General features: G+C 41.3%; 2 protein-coding genes across 3 annotated transcripts; both read left to right on the forward strand.

The window, feature by feature from the left end:
- The first annotated feature begins 365 nt into the window (after nucleotides 1-365).
- fam83ha (family with sequence similarity 83 member Ha) lies at nucleotides 366-8,515 on the forward strand. Of its 2 annotated transcripts, XM_030748159.1 has the most exons (6): nucleotides 366-631; nucleotides 1,466-1,917; nucleotides 2,028-2,192; nucleotides 2,534-2,658; nucleotides 2,814-7,305; nucleotides 7,412-8,515. In XM_030748159.1, exons 2-6 carry the CDS (start codon nucleotides 1,474-1,476, stop codon nucleotides 7,421-7,423), a joined length of 5,238 nt encoding a protein of 1,745 aa, XP_030604019.1. In that variant the 5' UTR covers nucleotides 366-631; nucleotides 1,466-1,473; the 3' UTR covers nucleotides 7,424-8,515. The 2 variants fall into 2 exon arrangements, with proteins under 2 accessions (XP_030604019.1, XP_030604020.1); XM_030748160.1 differs by lacking the exon at nucleotides 366-631 and having other exon boundaries at nucleotides 1,811-1,917; nucleotides 2,125-2,192.
- A 510-nt stretch (nucleotides 8,516-9,025) lies between these two features.
- On the forward strand, nucleotides 9,026-10,709 carry LOC115793464 (androgen-dependent TFPI-regulating protein). The gene is made up of 6 exons (XM_030748478.1): nucleotides 9,026-9,295; nucleotides 9,397-9,522; nucleotides 9,614-9,715; nucleotides 9,805-9,920; nucleotides 10,305-10,456; nucleotides 10,564-10,709. Exons 1-6 carry the CDS (start codon nucleotides 9,143-9,145, stop codon nucleotides 10,599-10,601), a joined length of 687 nt encoding a protein of 228 aa, XP_030604338.1. The 5' UTR covers nucleotides 9,026-9,142; the 3' UTR covers nucleotides 10,602-10,709.
- The last annotated feature ends 5,080 nt before the right edge of the window (nucleotides 10,710-15,789 follow it).

Raw genomic sequence — 15,789 nt, forward strand, 5'->3', positions numbered from 1 at the left:
GTGTCAGTATGCCCCTAGACAATGGTGCAGTATCCTGCTATAACCTATTGATAATTAATTTACAGTGTGTTTATCATTGGCCTTTATAACCTAGTAATAAGCCAATGCGATCATATGAAAACTTATTAAGTGATAATAACTAATAATAAAGAGCAGTGTCTAGCTTAAACATTAAATAATATAAGTAAGGATTTTATGGAGTAGCAATGCAATACCTGATAGGGCCTTAATTAGCCACTGGGCCCCGGTTTACAGCAGTAGTGGTGACTTAGTGTGAGTGTCAGCTGTGCAGAGTCCAGCTGGCTCTGGGCTCATCGAGCTGTGAAGAGCAAAAAGTGAACAAACTGCGGAGCTGCAGACGAGGCGGGGCGATCTCTGTCGACAGCTCTTTTCTCCCTTTCGCTCGCTGTGAATCAAACATTCTCGCCAACATGCCTCAAGCGTGACGGTAAACTGGTTTAGCTGGGTGACGGGGGGAAAGGCAGCGTTAGAGGAAACTTTCGGCAGGTCACACCTGGACTAAGAAGCGAGATAAAGCTGCGAAGAACAACAAAAACAACGCAGCGAAGAAGGCGACATGACCGGCGTGAAGTTCAGCCTACGGGAAGCTTGACGGGTACACACCAATGAGGTAGGTTCGCCATCTGTGCCGTTACGCACTGTGGAGTTTGGGCCCAGTTGGCTCAACATGTAACTTTAGTGTGACCCAGCTCTCGGTGAGGTTTCAGACGGGACAGTGGAGCTCGGTTTGTTGAGGGAGGGGGAAGAAAAAGTTTTGTAGATAAATGACAGACTCACTTACGTAGTGAGACAGCCATTTTATGATTAACTTATTCCTCTCAGCTCTGTACTCTTTAATGTCTGTACGGGGCTTTTGTGCTGTTGTGTTTTTTACTCTGATGTTTCTCATATATGTGAGATTTCTGGCTTTAAATGAAAGTTCAAACGGAGACGAGTGTGTTTGGCCGGAGGGAGGGGGCCCCACCCTAACCATCTATCCTGTGGTTAGATTCCTTCTTCCCTCAGTCATTGTGCTCTCACTGCTCCACTGATATTGTATCAGGTGCTGTGATATCTCTGAGCGGGTTGAACTCTATGTATTGACGTGCATTTTTTTTTTTTTTATTGTGGGGCTGGATTTGTCATAGTGTATTGATAGACAGATATGCCAACTTGGCTACAGCTAGTTGATTTTCAAGTAAGTGAACTTCCCAGTGCTGTAACTATAGACCAAACACTTTAAATGTCCCACACAAACACTAGAATAACTGCTTGTGTTACTTTTGATTGCTTGGAGGCTTTAAGAGACTTTATGTTATCATAAGGTGAAAATATAATTCCTCAGAGGGACAAAAAAAAAAGAAGAACAATCTTGAGTGTCAGGAAGTCTGAATGGAAGTTGTCAGATTGTCTAAACTTTAAAGATAACAAAAGGTGCTACTTTTGCCTCTTCTCCTCTCCCAAGACCACAGCATGGCACGCCGCTCTCAGTGTTCCTCTGCTGGGGATAACCCCCTGGACCCCAACTACCTCCCTCCTCACTACCGGGAAGAGTACCGCTTGGCTATCGACGCTCTGGTCGAGGAGGATTTGGAGGGGTACTATGAGTTCCTCCAAAAAGCTGATGTGGTGGACTTTCTGTCGACGCCTGAAATTCAGCACATTCTGGGATCTGTTCAGAGTCCCCAGCTGATCAGCCTCCCTGAACAGCGTTTTCTGGAAAGCGGGGTAGATGGCTCCTCAGACACTTACTGGCCAATTCACAGCGACCAGGATGTCCCGGATTTGGACCTTGGCTGGCCTCACCTGCACCCCTTCATTGCGCCCACAGAAGTTACCACTCTGGTTAACCCCCCTGAGCCGGACATGCCGAGTATCAAGGAGCAGGCCCGGCGACTTATCAAGAATGCTCAGCAGGTTGGCCTGTCATTTTCCTCCCATTGAACCACAGTTTTCTTTTTCTTTGAAGTCGTGCTCATGCCAGTTTTGTTTTCACGCTGGTCTCTTTGTGCCTTTCATTTCCTCAGGTTATTGCCATAGCGATGGACATGTTTACCGATGTTGACATTTTTGCGGATGTTCTCAATGCTGCCATGAGAAACGTTCCTGTCTATATCATTCTAGACGAGCTGAATGCACATCACTTCTTGAGCATGGTGTCCAACTGCAGAGTAAATCTGCAGAGCATTCAAGTGAGTAAATGTTCTTTACAATGCATTTTGTCTGTTTACACATTTAATTTCCACTCCCATTTATATTTTTTTTCCTGCCCTTTTTAACCTTATATACAATATGCATGATCCACTGATGCATGGCTCAAAGTAGTCCCCAATTTAGTCCCCATTTAGTGGTGTTAAAAAAAATCACATGAACAGTATAGTTACTGCAAAAGTGAACTACTGTGACGCAAGCTCAGAAGAAGCAATGCTAATGCAATGCTGCCACCTATCTTGGACTTATGCAATTGAAAACTTTTCTAGATGTGCTTCTAAGGTTCAGCATAAATCATGGGGTGATTTCATGTGTATTGCAGTTTTTACGAGTGAGGACGGTGTCCGGCAGCACGTATCAGTGCCGCTCAGGGAAATCCTTCAAAGGTCAGATGATGGATTGCTTTTTGCTGACTGACTGCAGGGCTGTGCTGAGTGGAAATTACAGGTGAGGCTAATTAAAACTACTACAGAAATCCTACACCCCATATAATACACAAGGATTTTTTTTTTTAAATACATGTTTTGGGTTTGCAGCAGTTTATTTAAAAACTGGCAATGAATTTGATGCTTGGATTAAATCACACTTTTTGTCATGTCTAGCTTCATGTGGTCGTTTGAGAAACTACACCGCTGTATGGCGCACCTGTTCTTCGGACAACTCGTCACTACCTTTGATGAGGAGTTTCGGATTCTGTATGCTCAATCCCAGCCACTGATGACCGAAGAAGTGCTTCCTCCGATGGAAGATGTAAATCCTTTACAAAAGAGGGAATACCCCAGTGACAGACTGTCACTGTACAGGGAGCCCAGGAAGGTTTTGTCAGCCGACCCTGGTCAACCAGACGAATGGATTAGACATCCGTGTGATGAGCGAATGGATGACGATTGGAGGATGATGTCCCTTAAAAGGAAGGAACCCCTGCGTGGCCCTGCGGATGTGTACAATCGGTTTCCTTCCCAGCAAGCACACATGGATCCGTCATTTGATCAGGGCCGCAGCAGGATTCCCATGATGGAAAATCGACCCTTTAAACGTCACGGCCATGCTGAAGGTGTTCAAGGAAGATATTCTTCCCAATTCCTGCAACCCCAGGGAATGCCAGACTCTGAGACCCAGGGAAGACATTTTTACAGGGGACAGCAGCCTTATCCAGGAGCAGGACCGGGACCAGAAGCAGATTACAGCGGCTATGACAAGTTCTGGAACCAAAGTTATCTGTCAGCAGATCAATACTCTGAACCTCAAGAGATGCAACCACCTGATTTTGACCCTGTTTTGAACTATTTATCATCTGCCAAAGACTATGACCAAAGCTCAGAGAAATTGCTACCTGCAGCAGATTTGCCATTTAGTTCATCTCACCCTAGAAGACTGAGTTTAAACCAACCATATGTGTGCCAAACCTCTCCCACGCCCTCAAGCCACGCTGATCAGAAGCAGTTTCCTCGTGAGCCTAACAGTGACCGCAAGGATCCTATGGTTAAAAAGGGGCTGAGAAACTGGAGGATTACCTCATACCTCAGTGCATATGATAATTCAGGAGATGAAGGCCTGCCAATGGCATCGCCTCAGGTACCAGATGCTTTTGAAGAATCCCTGAACACCATACAGCAAACAGCGCCAGGGTTAGATTTGTCCATTCCTAAAATCCCAAATGTCAGAGAGTTCAAAGTTCCTGCTGTACCCAGGGTGAGTCAGATACCAAATTACGCCAAAGCAACTGGCAGAGAACAGCCTAAGGTATTGCTCGAAGAACCTCCTGCAGTGTCAGAAGAACTCAAAACAACACCATCCCCATCAGAGTCATCATCCACAAACGAAGGGGAAAAGAGGACAGAGGAACCAGACCAAAATGAGCCAAAGACCTCTGTTCTTCGAAGGTCAGATTCTTTCCGGAGGAAATACAATGCCGGAGGAGTAAACAGGTGTTCCAGGTTAAGATCCTCTCTGATATTCAGCTCTCTGGAGCAGCCACCTCCTCAAGACAGCCAAACTACCACTCCAGAGCAAAAAGATGAAGAAAGTGACAAAACTGAGTCAGAAAAGACAATACTACCCTTTGTTTCTCATGTTTTGGGACCAAGAAGAGCTGCTGCCAGAGAACCTTTTGAATGGAGTCGGTACCTAAAGCCATCCACAGACACATCCAAACCAGATGAGGAAAGCACCAAAGGAGATGAAAGCAATTCATCAAAGACAGAAAATTCTAAAGATGCTCCAGAAAAGCAGGAGGAAACAGGGTCAGTAAAACTGCCCAAAGCAGAGCAGGGTCATTTTTCACCATCAATGCCTCGATCTAAGCCTTCTAAACCTGAGCTACCCCAAACTGATCAACCGCCCAAACCGTTATCCACTCTTCCAACATATGTAGATATGAATGATCCTGATGTCAGATTAATGTTTTTCAAAGAGTTGGCAGCAAAACGCAAAGCAAAAGCTGCAGAGAGCAAAGGAAATGTTCAGGTGAAACCAGAAGCTGACCTAAAAATCAACAGTGGTGTCAAAAAGGAGAGACCTGAACCAAAAGAATCCTCAGAAAACTCAGCTTCCAAAACTGTGGGGGAAAAGAGTGCTACTGCAGACAGTGCAGGGAAGTCAGTGTCAGGAGTGAGTGGATTTGCTAGTCTGTCTCTAGAAGCCAGTGAAAAGGTTGACAAGCCGGACAGAGAGATCAAAAATGACTCCAGTACCTCCCAGAGCTGTAAAGGACAAATTAAAGATGCAGAAGATTTGGGTACAACAAAAGTGGACAACAATCAGTCAGCAGATCTTCCTGTTCTGAACAAACCACCACAAGAACCCATACTGTCAAATCCTGCTGATAAAGAGAGTAGCCCCAGTCATCCACCAACAAATCCTGCTCCTGCTAATGTTTCTTCACTTGTACAAAGTACTGATGAAAACGAAAGCTCAAGACCCGATTCTACCTCAAAGGAGTCTAAATTAGTATGTCCCAGTTCACAGGAAGTAGTTTCTGCTTTGGCCTCTGACACCCAAAATCCTGAATCGATTCAGTTAGAAACCCGCGTCCCGCCTCCTCCAATAACATCAAAAATTAGCTCGTCTGGCCCATCAGTGCAGAGCTCCTCCTCTGATCATAATCTGCTCGATTCTAGTTCACAGAAGAGTCCAGTTTCCTTATCCGCCAGTTCACCTTCTCTTTCCATCACAGAAGAAACCAAGTCAGAAGAGTCCAGCTCACCCCCTGCTCCTGGCATGCTATCTTCAAATGTTGATAGAACAGACGCACATGACTCTACAAGCTCCTCGCCACAAGAGTCAGCTGAAGAAAATGTATATAAATCTAAGAATATGAGTAACCAAACTCAACTAGATTCCTTTTCCAAACTGTTGTCATCACAGACTCTTTCAGCGGTTGACTCTGTACGTATGGAATCTGGTATTTCTCCTGAAGCTAGTGGTTCAGAGCCAGACTCATCCTCAATCCAGTCTTCCACAAAAAAGTCAGAAAAAGATATTTCTGAATCTGTAAAGAGTGTTTCTGAATCAGAACAGAGCATTTCTGAAACAGAAATAGACACTTCTGTGTCAGAAAGGACTGCTTCTGAATCAGAGGAGACCATTTCTGAACGAGAAAAAGATGTTTCTGAAGCAGAAAAGAGCATCTCTGAACCAGAAATACACGTGTCTGAACCCGAAAAGGACACTTCTGAATTAGAAACGAGTCATCCTGCATCAGAAGAATGTGTTTCTGAATCAGAAAAGAGCCTTTCTCAAATAGAAAAGTGTGTTTCTGAATCAGAAATACCTGCTAAATCAGAAAGCACTATTTCTGAATGGGAGAGAGGTGTTTCTAAATCAGGAAAAGACATTTCTGAAGCAGAAGGTGTTTCTGAATCAGAAAATGCTGTTTCTGAACTGGAAAAAGAAACTTCTGAATCAGAAAAGACTCATCCTGTATCAGAAGGTGTTTCTGAGTCAGAGACGGGTATTTCTGAGAAATCTGAATCAGAAAAAGGAATTTCTGAGTCTGAAAAGACTGTTTCTGAATCAAGGGAAGGTGTTGCTGAAACAGAAAACAATATTTCTCAATCAGAAGTGGGGATTTCTGACTCAGTTTCAAAGGATGGTGCAGAGGATTCTGTGGTTCCTGAGTCTCCAAAACATGTTAAAGGTGATATTATACCTAGTAGCCCGTCTCCACCTGAGTCAGGTTTACCTGGTGCATCTGGTCTTGAAATCTCTGCTTCAGAAATCGAGATAAAAGAGGCCACTATTACTGTACCCACTCCAGCAGACTCCCCACCTGAGCATCTGCCACCAGAAATAAGCTCACCTGTCATTACAGACTCTACTCTTAATGCGTCGCAGTCAGAAACAACTGCAGCTCCTCAAGATGTACAGATAGAAGCAACCCCTCCCTCTGACCTTAACTTCACAGGAGCCGGGGCACCCACCACAGCTGAAACAGTATCATGTTCTTCTCCTTTGCATGAGTCAGTTGGATCAGTTTTGTCCCCTGAAGCTAAAAAAGCAGAAACCAACATGTCTGGATTGCACACTCTCACTGATACAAATTCCCTTTCCAACCAGACTCTGTCAGAAACGGACAAAGTCTCAAAATCTCCCTCCAGCACAAATGAGCCTACCTCAGAGCAACCTGTACCTGCTGAAAATAGTAAAACAGAGCCTGAGTTACTGGACGCGGGCGGGAGAAACTCGGATCATATCGAGGGTCTGAAAGAATCTGTCAGCAGTGGCAAAGCAAATGACCAAGTAAGGCAAAGTTCTGAACCAGCGGAGGTCACATCCAAGCAGGCCAAATCAAGCCAGTCTCGCTACCACTCATCCACAGCCAACGTGCTCTCAAGCAGCAACCTCAGAGACGATACAAAGCTGCTCCTAGAGCAGATTTCAGCTCATAGCCAAAGCAGGAATGAGGCTACCAAAGAGTCTCCCGTCACTGATGACGAGAAAGAAGACAAAGCTGACAAAAATGCTCAAAGAGAGAAAGAACGAGGGATCAATGCACTTAATAAAGGGCAGCAAAAGTCACCACAGGAGCGAGAAAAGCTGCTGGAGAGGATCCAGAGTATGAGAAAGGAGAGGAAAGTTTACAGTCGATTTGAGGTATGAATGTGTTACCAATATGGGTGCTATTAACAGTTTGAATATATGCTTGCTTCCCCCTGAGCTGAATCTTTTTTTTTCTTTTTTATCTCTGCTACTTTGACAGATGTCAACTTAAATGGGATCCAAAGAAAGACGAGATGTTAAAAGGTGGATGCAGGATGTGTAGAAGGAAGTGGAAGATATTTATTGGAAATGGGATTTTTCTTCTGGGTTTTTATGCAAAACAAGGTTTATCACGCACAGAAGAGTCACGCAATGTGTATTGAAATTTAGAGCATAAAAATCAGGTGATACACAAGATAAGACAAAAACCCCTCGTCCCAGTTACGTGTGATATCTTCAACATGTTGTGGCTGAATCACCGAGTTGCTCCCAAGCGTGAAAAGTGCTTGAACTGAGAGCATGTCTGCGGGATCAAACGTGTTTTTACTGACTGCAGGGTTACGTGCAATGTGTGAATCCAAGTTTCTGTGAAGAGGCCTTGCCTTATTCTTTACAACGCTGACAGCAGCGTAAGTTAGTTTATATGACATGATGTTAAAGTTTAGAAAATAGATCGTCTGCAGTAGTCGGCTGTAATATCCCATCGTTTGTATTATAATGTTTCACACTCATGTTAACAGGATGTTGATAATTACACGCGTATATTTGGAAGTAAGTGGATTTGTAAAACCACATTCATGCTGGTGTAAATAAACTGTAACGTTTTTCATCCTGAATATGCAGCTGAAAGTGAGGAAATCTGAAAGAGAGTAACAGCTGAAACATGATGCACTTGCGCGTTGATGTGTAAATTATGCACTGTGTCATTCTAGTTTATCCTGTTAAAACAGATGTCATTGAGGGTAAATGTAACATTTTCAAAGCTGCGTCTGGTTTACTTCAAGACCCTGTTTATACAAATCAATCCAAACTTTTTACTTTGGACAGTTTTGGAGGAAGTTTATTTTGCACATGGACAGACAAAACTATCTGACAGTATGGAATTGTATTTTATAATTTGCTGAAACCAACCTTTAAATTGTCTTTGAAATGTTTCTGTACCCTGCAGTTTTCAAATCAGTAACTCATACCTATGTGTTGAAACTGATCCTGAAACTGTAAAGAGTTTACACACAATGTAGAGCTGAGCAGTGAGAGTTCTCACACATTTACAGTATGTCTTCATCGCCATTTAATGTTTGTAAATAAAATTTCTTAAATATGTTGTTTTTGTTGTTGTTATTGTTTTTGCTCCTATGTCTGAAGTGCAGTTAATTAAATGTGGAAAATTCAGTGATTGATGTAGACGGCACCAGGTGTTTTTCACAGCAGACTTTTGGTTTTGATATAGTCGAAAAAGCTCTTTTCGGCCTGCTTCTTGTGACACATTGATTTTCTGATGTAAGAGTCTTACTCTTGTTTAACTCTCATACATTTACAGGGTTATTGTTATAATAACAAAAGATATCTGCTGAGCTCCTGAAGTCCAGTAATGATAATGAAGTATCTGTTCTGGACTCATTTAATCTTCCTACGTCACAGATTGCACTCTCATTGTGTATAAATTTGCCTCCCAGTCACAAGTGTGATTATGAAAGACAAACCCGCATGTTTCATAAAAAAACAAAACAGTGGGTCTCTTGTGTTGCTCTGTGTCTACTGCCTGCTTGATAAGCCGCTGCCGACTTACGCTAATCTTTAAAGAACCTTCACTGCTTCAAAACTTTGAAGTTGAGTGTTTTTTCCTGTGTTTTAATCAGAGCCCGAACACTCACAGTGTATCTGCTCTGTTTATTATTATTATTATTTATTTTTGTTATTTATTGTGGAGGAGTATAAGCTTACACTGAGAATGACTTCAGCTGTTAGGAGAGTGTTTCACATCACAGCGTTCAGCTGGTATGCGTTCATTGTTAAGTATCTCACCGATAAGGATGGAGAGGAGTTGCCAGAAGGTATCTTTGTTTATGGAGGACCTTGGAAGTATCTCACTTTTTTGAATTTGGTGAGTACATTGATCATTCATAAGTAATTGCTGTGAAGAATTAATGACAGCGATCCCAACAAGGACAGTGGAAAACAATGATGTTGCTTGTACTATTTCAGTTAGTGCAAATGGCATTCTTTGGACTGGCGGCAGTGAATGATCTCCAACCTGGGAAAGAGGGGAAGAGTATTCTGAGCAAGTTTAAAGACCTTCTCTTCTCGGTCTTTGCCTTCCCTGTGGGCACGGTGAGAAACCCATTGTTGCAAATCCCACATTATCTAATTACAACAATAATCCTGGTTTACATTAACTCTGTCTTTTCTGCATTTTCTTTAGTTTGTTGTTCTACTTTTCTGGGCAATCTTTGCCTATGACAGAGAGTTAGTCTACCCAGCTGCCATCGACACCTTCTTCCCTCCATGGATGAACCACGCTATGGTCAGCATCATTTGTATTTCTACAGTTTTTTTAAATAATCCTGATTTATCTGTTGAGGCTTATCACTTTGCTGTTGCCTGTTTCTTTAGCACACATTTGTCCTTCCTGTCTTACTTGGAGAAGTGCTGGTTCAGCCTCACGCCTACCCACAGACTAAGCATGCACTGGGAGCATTAGGAATTGTGGGCTTGGCTTACTTATTTTGGTAAGTGCTGAGTCAGCTTGAACCATATAATCATGCACTTAAAAAAAAGAAAAAGAAATTAAAGCATTTTAAAGCTCATCTTCATGTGGCTCAAAGCACAGCACTGTCTAAATTGCTCTATTTTGCTACTAGTCAGGACTAGTCCAGTGCAGCAATGAGCGTACAGCTTGAGGGTAAAAGCTTCTTTTCTGCCTCCAATAGTTCACATATTGTAATTCAGCCAATATCTCCTCATGAATACAGAACAAACCATAAGCAAACTGGACTTTGCATGTGAGATATGTTTTATTATGCTGCTGTTTTGCTGTTACAGTGAGTCTCGACACACTGGCTGAACATTTGCATGAGCCAAACAGGTTTTTATATTCCAAACATGTTCTGCAGGATTATATGGGTGTACATATCAGTGGGGATCTGGGTGTATCCTCTTCTCGGGCTCTTCAGTACTGCTGGTCTGGTGGGCTTCTTCTTTCTTAACATGTCTGTGGTGACCTTGCTCTATCTGCTCGGGGACAAGCTCAACAGCTGTGTCTGGGGTAAGAGGCGTCTAGCTCGCCACATCATACAAACAAGCCAAACATCACATGAGATTACGTCTAATCTGTCTCTTTGTTTAACGCTCTCTTTTGTCTCTTTTCTCTAGGCAGGGATACGAACAAAAGCACAGCAGAAACAAAGTGATTGAACCTTTCTGCCACACTGAAATGTTCACATGGTTATTCTTTGAAGTCAGACTCTGCAGTCCGTTCATTCTTTCTCTTATGAATAACAGAAATAAAACACACCCGTGCCTGATTTGTTACACAAGTTGTTTTGCTCATTGCTCTGATTTGAAAATATAATATCCACTTGGACTACTTATACACGGCAGATTTTATGTTTTTACATGTATTTATGTGTTTTTATGTGCTCTCAACCTTTTTACTAACCTATAAATGTATAAAACTTTTATCTATACATGGCATCAGTTGCAAATGTGTGACAATGTTTGGTTGTATTGTCCCTGTTAAAAAAAACAACAACAACAACAACAAAAACAATACAAAACAAACAAACAAAAATAATTTAGCATTTTGGCTAAATGTTAAATAGCAGCATTAAGACAGATTACAGTTTTTGAGACTTCTGCATCATCAGCGTGATTTTTGTCCCCTCAAAAAAATAAATAATTTGCATAATACATTTTAAGCAATAAATTGCAAAAAAAAAAAAAAAAAGCTAATTCAAACTCATATATGCAACAACAACAACCAAAAAAATTCTGGCAATTATTTCATGGTTCAGCCTTTAAAGAGTTAACATAATTACAATTGTGTGCACCACTGAGTTACCCCCTAATTCGGTGTCAGTGAACATTGTGTGTATTTTTCCTGTGATCATTGAGGCCTCTGGAGGCAGTCTGAGAATAACAATCCAAATCATCCGTGACCTGATGCCATCACAAATCCTTTAAGCTCTCCAAGGAAAGATGCATCTTTGTATCCATCAGTCGCTTTAGATGGGCTCCTCGTTTCTTTCTTTCTGAACGAGATCAGCTGGCATGCAAATCTCTGTAGCCTTTTAGGTGATGGAGGTAGTCTGGATCCGCATCCACCAATCCAACCGAAAGGATCTTTGCCAATAAATGCACATCTTCTTCACTCAGATCATTCTGTTGAAGAAATTAAAGTCAAATATTTTATCCGAATTATTCTAAGTAATTCCAGCATTTAACTTCAGATTGCTGCTTACCATCTTGTTGTTTGCAGAGAATTCTGGGAGCTGGGACTTCTGGAGTTTATTTCCCTGTTGACAATAAGAATAATTTCAGAGTCACTCTTTGCTTCCTTGTTCCTACTCTGCCCACTTTCTCCAATGCCTGGGGTGCAGTTTTTGCTTGCTTCCACCTCCTTGACATCGATAGACGCCTTGGTTTTATCAACATGTATCTACATGAGCCACATTTAAAAAGCAGGAAACATCAATAATTACTCACCTCTTTGAGTCCAGTTGAAAACCAAAATATGATGAAGAGGAGGCCAGCAATGATCTGAAGACATAAAATGAACACATAGATCACAGTCATTAGAAGAAGAAAAAAATCTCTGACATCCGAGCTTTCTTACAGCTAAAGGAATTACAGTAGTATATAAAGAGTTCAGTACTTACTCCCATCAAATACAACATGTTTACTTCTCTTGGCTCTGTGCAGTTTGTGCTCTGATTCGTAACCTAATGTGAAATAAAAAAGGTTCCTCCTTCTCCGCGACATCACACCACAATGCGTAAGTCAGGAGAGGAAAACTCCCCTGAAGAACCAGCAGTACAGGATAAACTGCATATTCCACAAGCCGGTAATCTGGCTCCTGAGTGAAGGCAGTCATGAGACAAAAGTGCAGTTGTGCAAACATCTGCTTAAAATACACTTTTTGTGTAAAGAGAGCTGTCATTAGCCGTAGATGTTAACGCAATTAAGGTTAAGAATGATCTCACTGTAGTGACACCTAAAAACAACAAGTCAAAGCGTGACAGCCCGCCCGTCATCTGCTGTTCAAGCATGAGAAACTTTTGGACAAGGTTAAATCAACCACCTCCTCCACCTTCACCAGCAATGCATTCAGATAATGTTTTTGTCTCAGATAATGTTTATCTGTTTATCAGAATTGAGAGTGTGCTAAAAGTCAGTTTTTGGCCCTATTCCCTGTTTAAAGCAGTGATTGGTTGGTTTTAAAATGCTCTTCAGGTAGCATTACCAAGGACTGTGTCTATAGTTGTATCAGCAAAAATCTCAGTGTGTTTGTTTAAAATACAATCCCAATTCCATTTTTAATAAGCTTTGGCCCAGAGAAGACAGTGGCGTTTCTGGATCTCGTTCACATATGGCTTCGTTTTTTTCATAATGGAGCTTTGATCTGCATTTGTGGACGGCACGGTGACGTGTGTTCACATCTGATTTCTGGGAGTGTTGCTGAGCACACGCAGTGACAGAATCATGCCTGTTTTCATGCAGTGTTGCCTGAGGGCCACAGGATCACAGCATCCAATACTGATTATCAGCCTTGTCCCTTATGCACAAAAATATCTCCAGATTTTGAATCTTTTGATAAAATTATGTACTGTAGAAAATAATAATTTAATATAATAAGTCGTGATTTGAAGACAGGATGAGAGTCAGCATTGTGAATGTCTGGTGGGAGAGAGTTCCATTATGTGAGCAGAGCTGGAGAAAGCTGTTCCCCGTGGCGCTGAGGCAGGCAGAGGGCACAGCAAGGCGGATGGAAGAGGAAGAACGGAGGGAGCGGGAGGAGGAGGTGATTTGAAGATTTCCAGCCTTCCGTTGCCATCAGATTCACAATGAGCTAATATTTTTCATGAAATGATAAAATGTATCAGTTTAAACATTTGATATGTTTTCTGTGTTCTATTGTGAATGAAATTTGGGTATGGGACCTTTGTAAATCACTCTATTCTATTTTTATTTTCTTTTTACACAACGTCCAAGCTTCTTTGGGGTTGCACACCACCCCCAGTGGAAACTGAAACTAAGCCATCAGTATGGTGGTTCTAATCACAGATGTTTTAAAGCACCAGGGTCTGATCGTGGTGTGGGTAAATGTGGAGAAGATTTGGCAAGTTTTTCATGGGCGCAACCCACAAACTCAACTCTGCTGCTCGACATGTGCCTTACAAATGTGGCATCATTTAAGGGGAAATGATCAGGCTTCCCAGCGGTGTATGATTTCTTGCCAAAAAAGAAATAGTTGACCAAACACAAATTTCCTTACTTTTTGTGCTAAGTTTGAATAATTTTATTTTTAAAATCAGATAACATCCAAAGAGACAGATGAACAGACAGATCTATCTGACTTTTCATCTCCTTTTAAAACCATGCAGCCAAACCTGTTGCTTTGCTCTGAAAACCAGCTGTGTTGGCTGGATTTTGAAGCACAGACATGGATCTCAGTTAGAGGGAGCCTGCTGCACAACAATGAAATGTAGTCCTTTTTTTAAAAAAAACTAGCATCAAAAAGCCTTTTTAGAAGTCTTCTCTTAATGAAGGTGACACAGTACATTATATATAAATGAGCCTGTCAACATAACAAGACTTAAAATCTTTGACTGCACGTGATAACTTGGCAGTGGGATACTGAAGATTGTTTTGTACTTTAACTTTGCATTTATTGCAACAAGACAATGTTTTTGTTGAATTTATGGACTCATAGAAATGTAATAACTACTGTTGTATCAAAAAATTTAATGAGATAAATCCTCCCTTTTCGGGCCGAATTTTTGGCCCAAATGTTTCCTAAGAATAATTACATATCTTAAATATGTTTACTTGCTTTCATTTAAACTCTTACCCTTTTTATAACACTTTATGGAATATGATGCTAGATTGGCCTGACCTTTATTGACAGGTTTGCTTGACCTATTAGCTTTATCCAGCCCTTCTTGGTATCTTTTCCCTCACATGCTTGCATGTGATGCTTAGTAAGCAGTTCTTTGACAGCTCCATTACCTCATCTGTAAAAAGGAATTACCTCATGGAAAATCCCCAACTCCCCTAACCTGCCCCTGCACAGGCTGTACACTGATCTGCCAGGCAGCAACCCCAGAGTAAGACACAATAAACATAACTTCTTTTAATAAATGCAATCAAATGATAACATAAACTTATCTGGAGTGAGCATACATCAGTCAAACAATACTTTTAAATGAAAGCAAAAACAGTATCGATATAGTATAGTCATAAAGCACCATTTAAATCAACACTGTTCAGTCAATATAATCTAAATAAGGCAAAATAAGTCAAACAGTTTAATCAAAACCAAAATAAGCCAATAGTCAATCAGGTCAATAATCAGTAGTCTATTCAAATCAGTAGTGTCTTATTTCAATATTCAAACATTTCAATAATCGAGTGTATGCTTATGATCATTATTACTGAAAGACATCTTGATTGAAAGTCATCAAAAACAGAATAAAAACCATCAAAAAATAATAATATGTAAAAGCATATCAAAAGTAGTGTAGAAACATAAAAAATGGTATAGAAAAACATACAAAAAATAAGAATAAAAACACCAATGGAAAATTGTATATAAAGCACACAACAAATGGTATATCAAAAAATATATATATAAAACATACAAAAAACATCCCACACTACGCTTGTACATATGAATTATTAAAAGGAGCCTAGGCTGTAAATAGAAGCCCAGTAGATTTAAATATAGTAAAACAGAAAATAGGAAAGTTTCAGTTTTATTTTGACAAAGCAGCAGTTCAAGCAAAGCCCGCAGGGTTGGAGTAAAAGCAAACAAACCCGCCCAGTTTCTCTGTTATCCTCCACCATTTTATCTTATTCATAACTTACTTTATTTGTTTGTTTTTGTTACTGTTGCTGTTTTACCTCCACCAGGGAAGGTATGTTTTTGAGAGCGTTTGCGTTCGTGCCATTCTGTCACGCTGTCTCTAAACACAATAGCTCACATTGTTTTGAATGAACTCTGATAAAACTTTGTACGGGCGTACAGTGGGGTCATGTTAATGATATAAGGCCTGGCTCACAGTCTCTGCTCTAGTTCACCCCAGAGGTCGGGCTGTCATGTTGGAACAGGAAGGGGCCATCCCCAAACTGTTCCCACAAAGTTGTCCCAGATGGAGAAGCATGATTCATCACTCCAGAGAACACGTCTCCACTGCTCTAGAGTCCAGTGGCGGCGTGCTTTACACCACTGCATCCAACGCTTTGCATTGTTCTTGGTGATGTAAAGCTTGGATGCAGCTGCTCAGCCATAGAAACCCATTCCATGAAGCTACTCACTGTTCTTGAGCTAATCTGAAGGCCACATGAAGTTTGGAGGTCTGTGCTGATTGACTCTGCAGA

The sequence above is a fragment of the Archocentrus centrarchus genome, chromosome 15, assembly GCF_007364275.1.
Source record: "Archocentrus centrarchus isolate MPI-CPG fArcCen1 chromosome 15, fArcCen1, whole genome shotgun sequence".
NCBI classification, from domain to species: domain Eukaryota; kingdom Metazoa; phylum Chordata; class Actinopteri; order Cichliformes; family Cichlidae; genus Archocentrus; species Archocentrus centrarchus.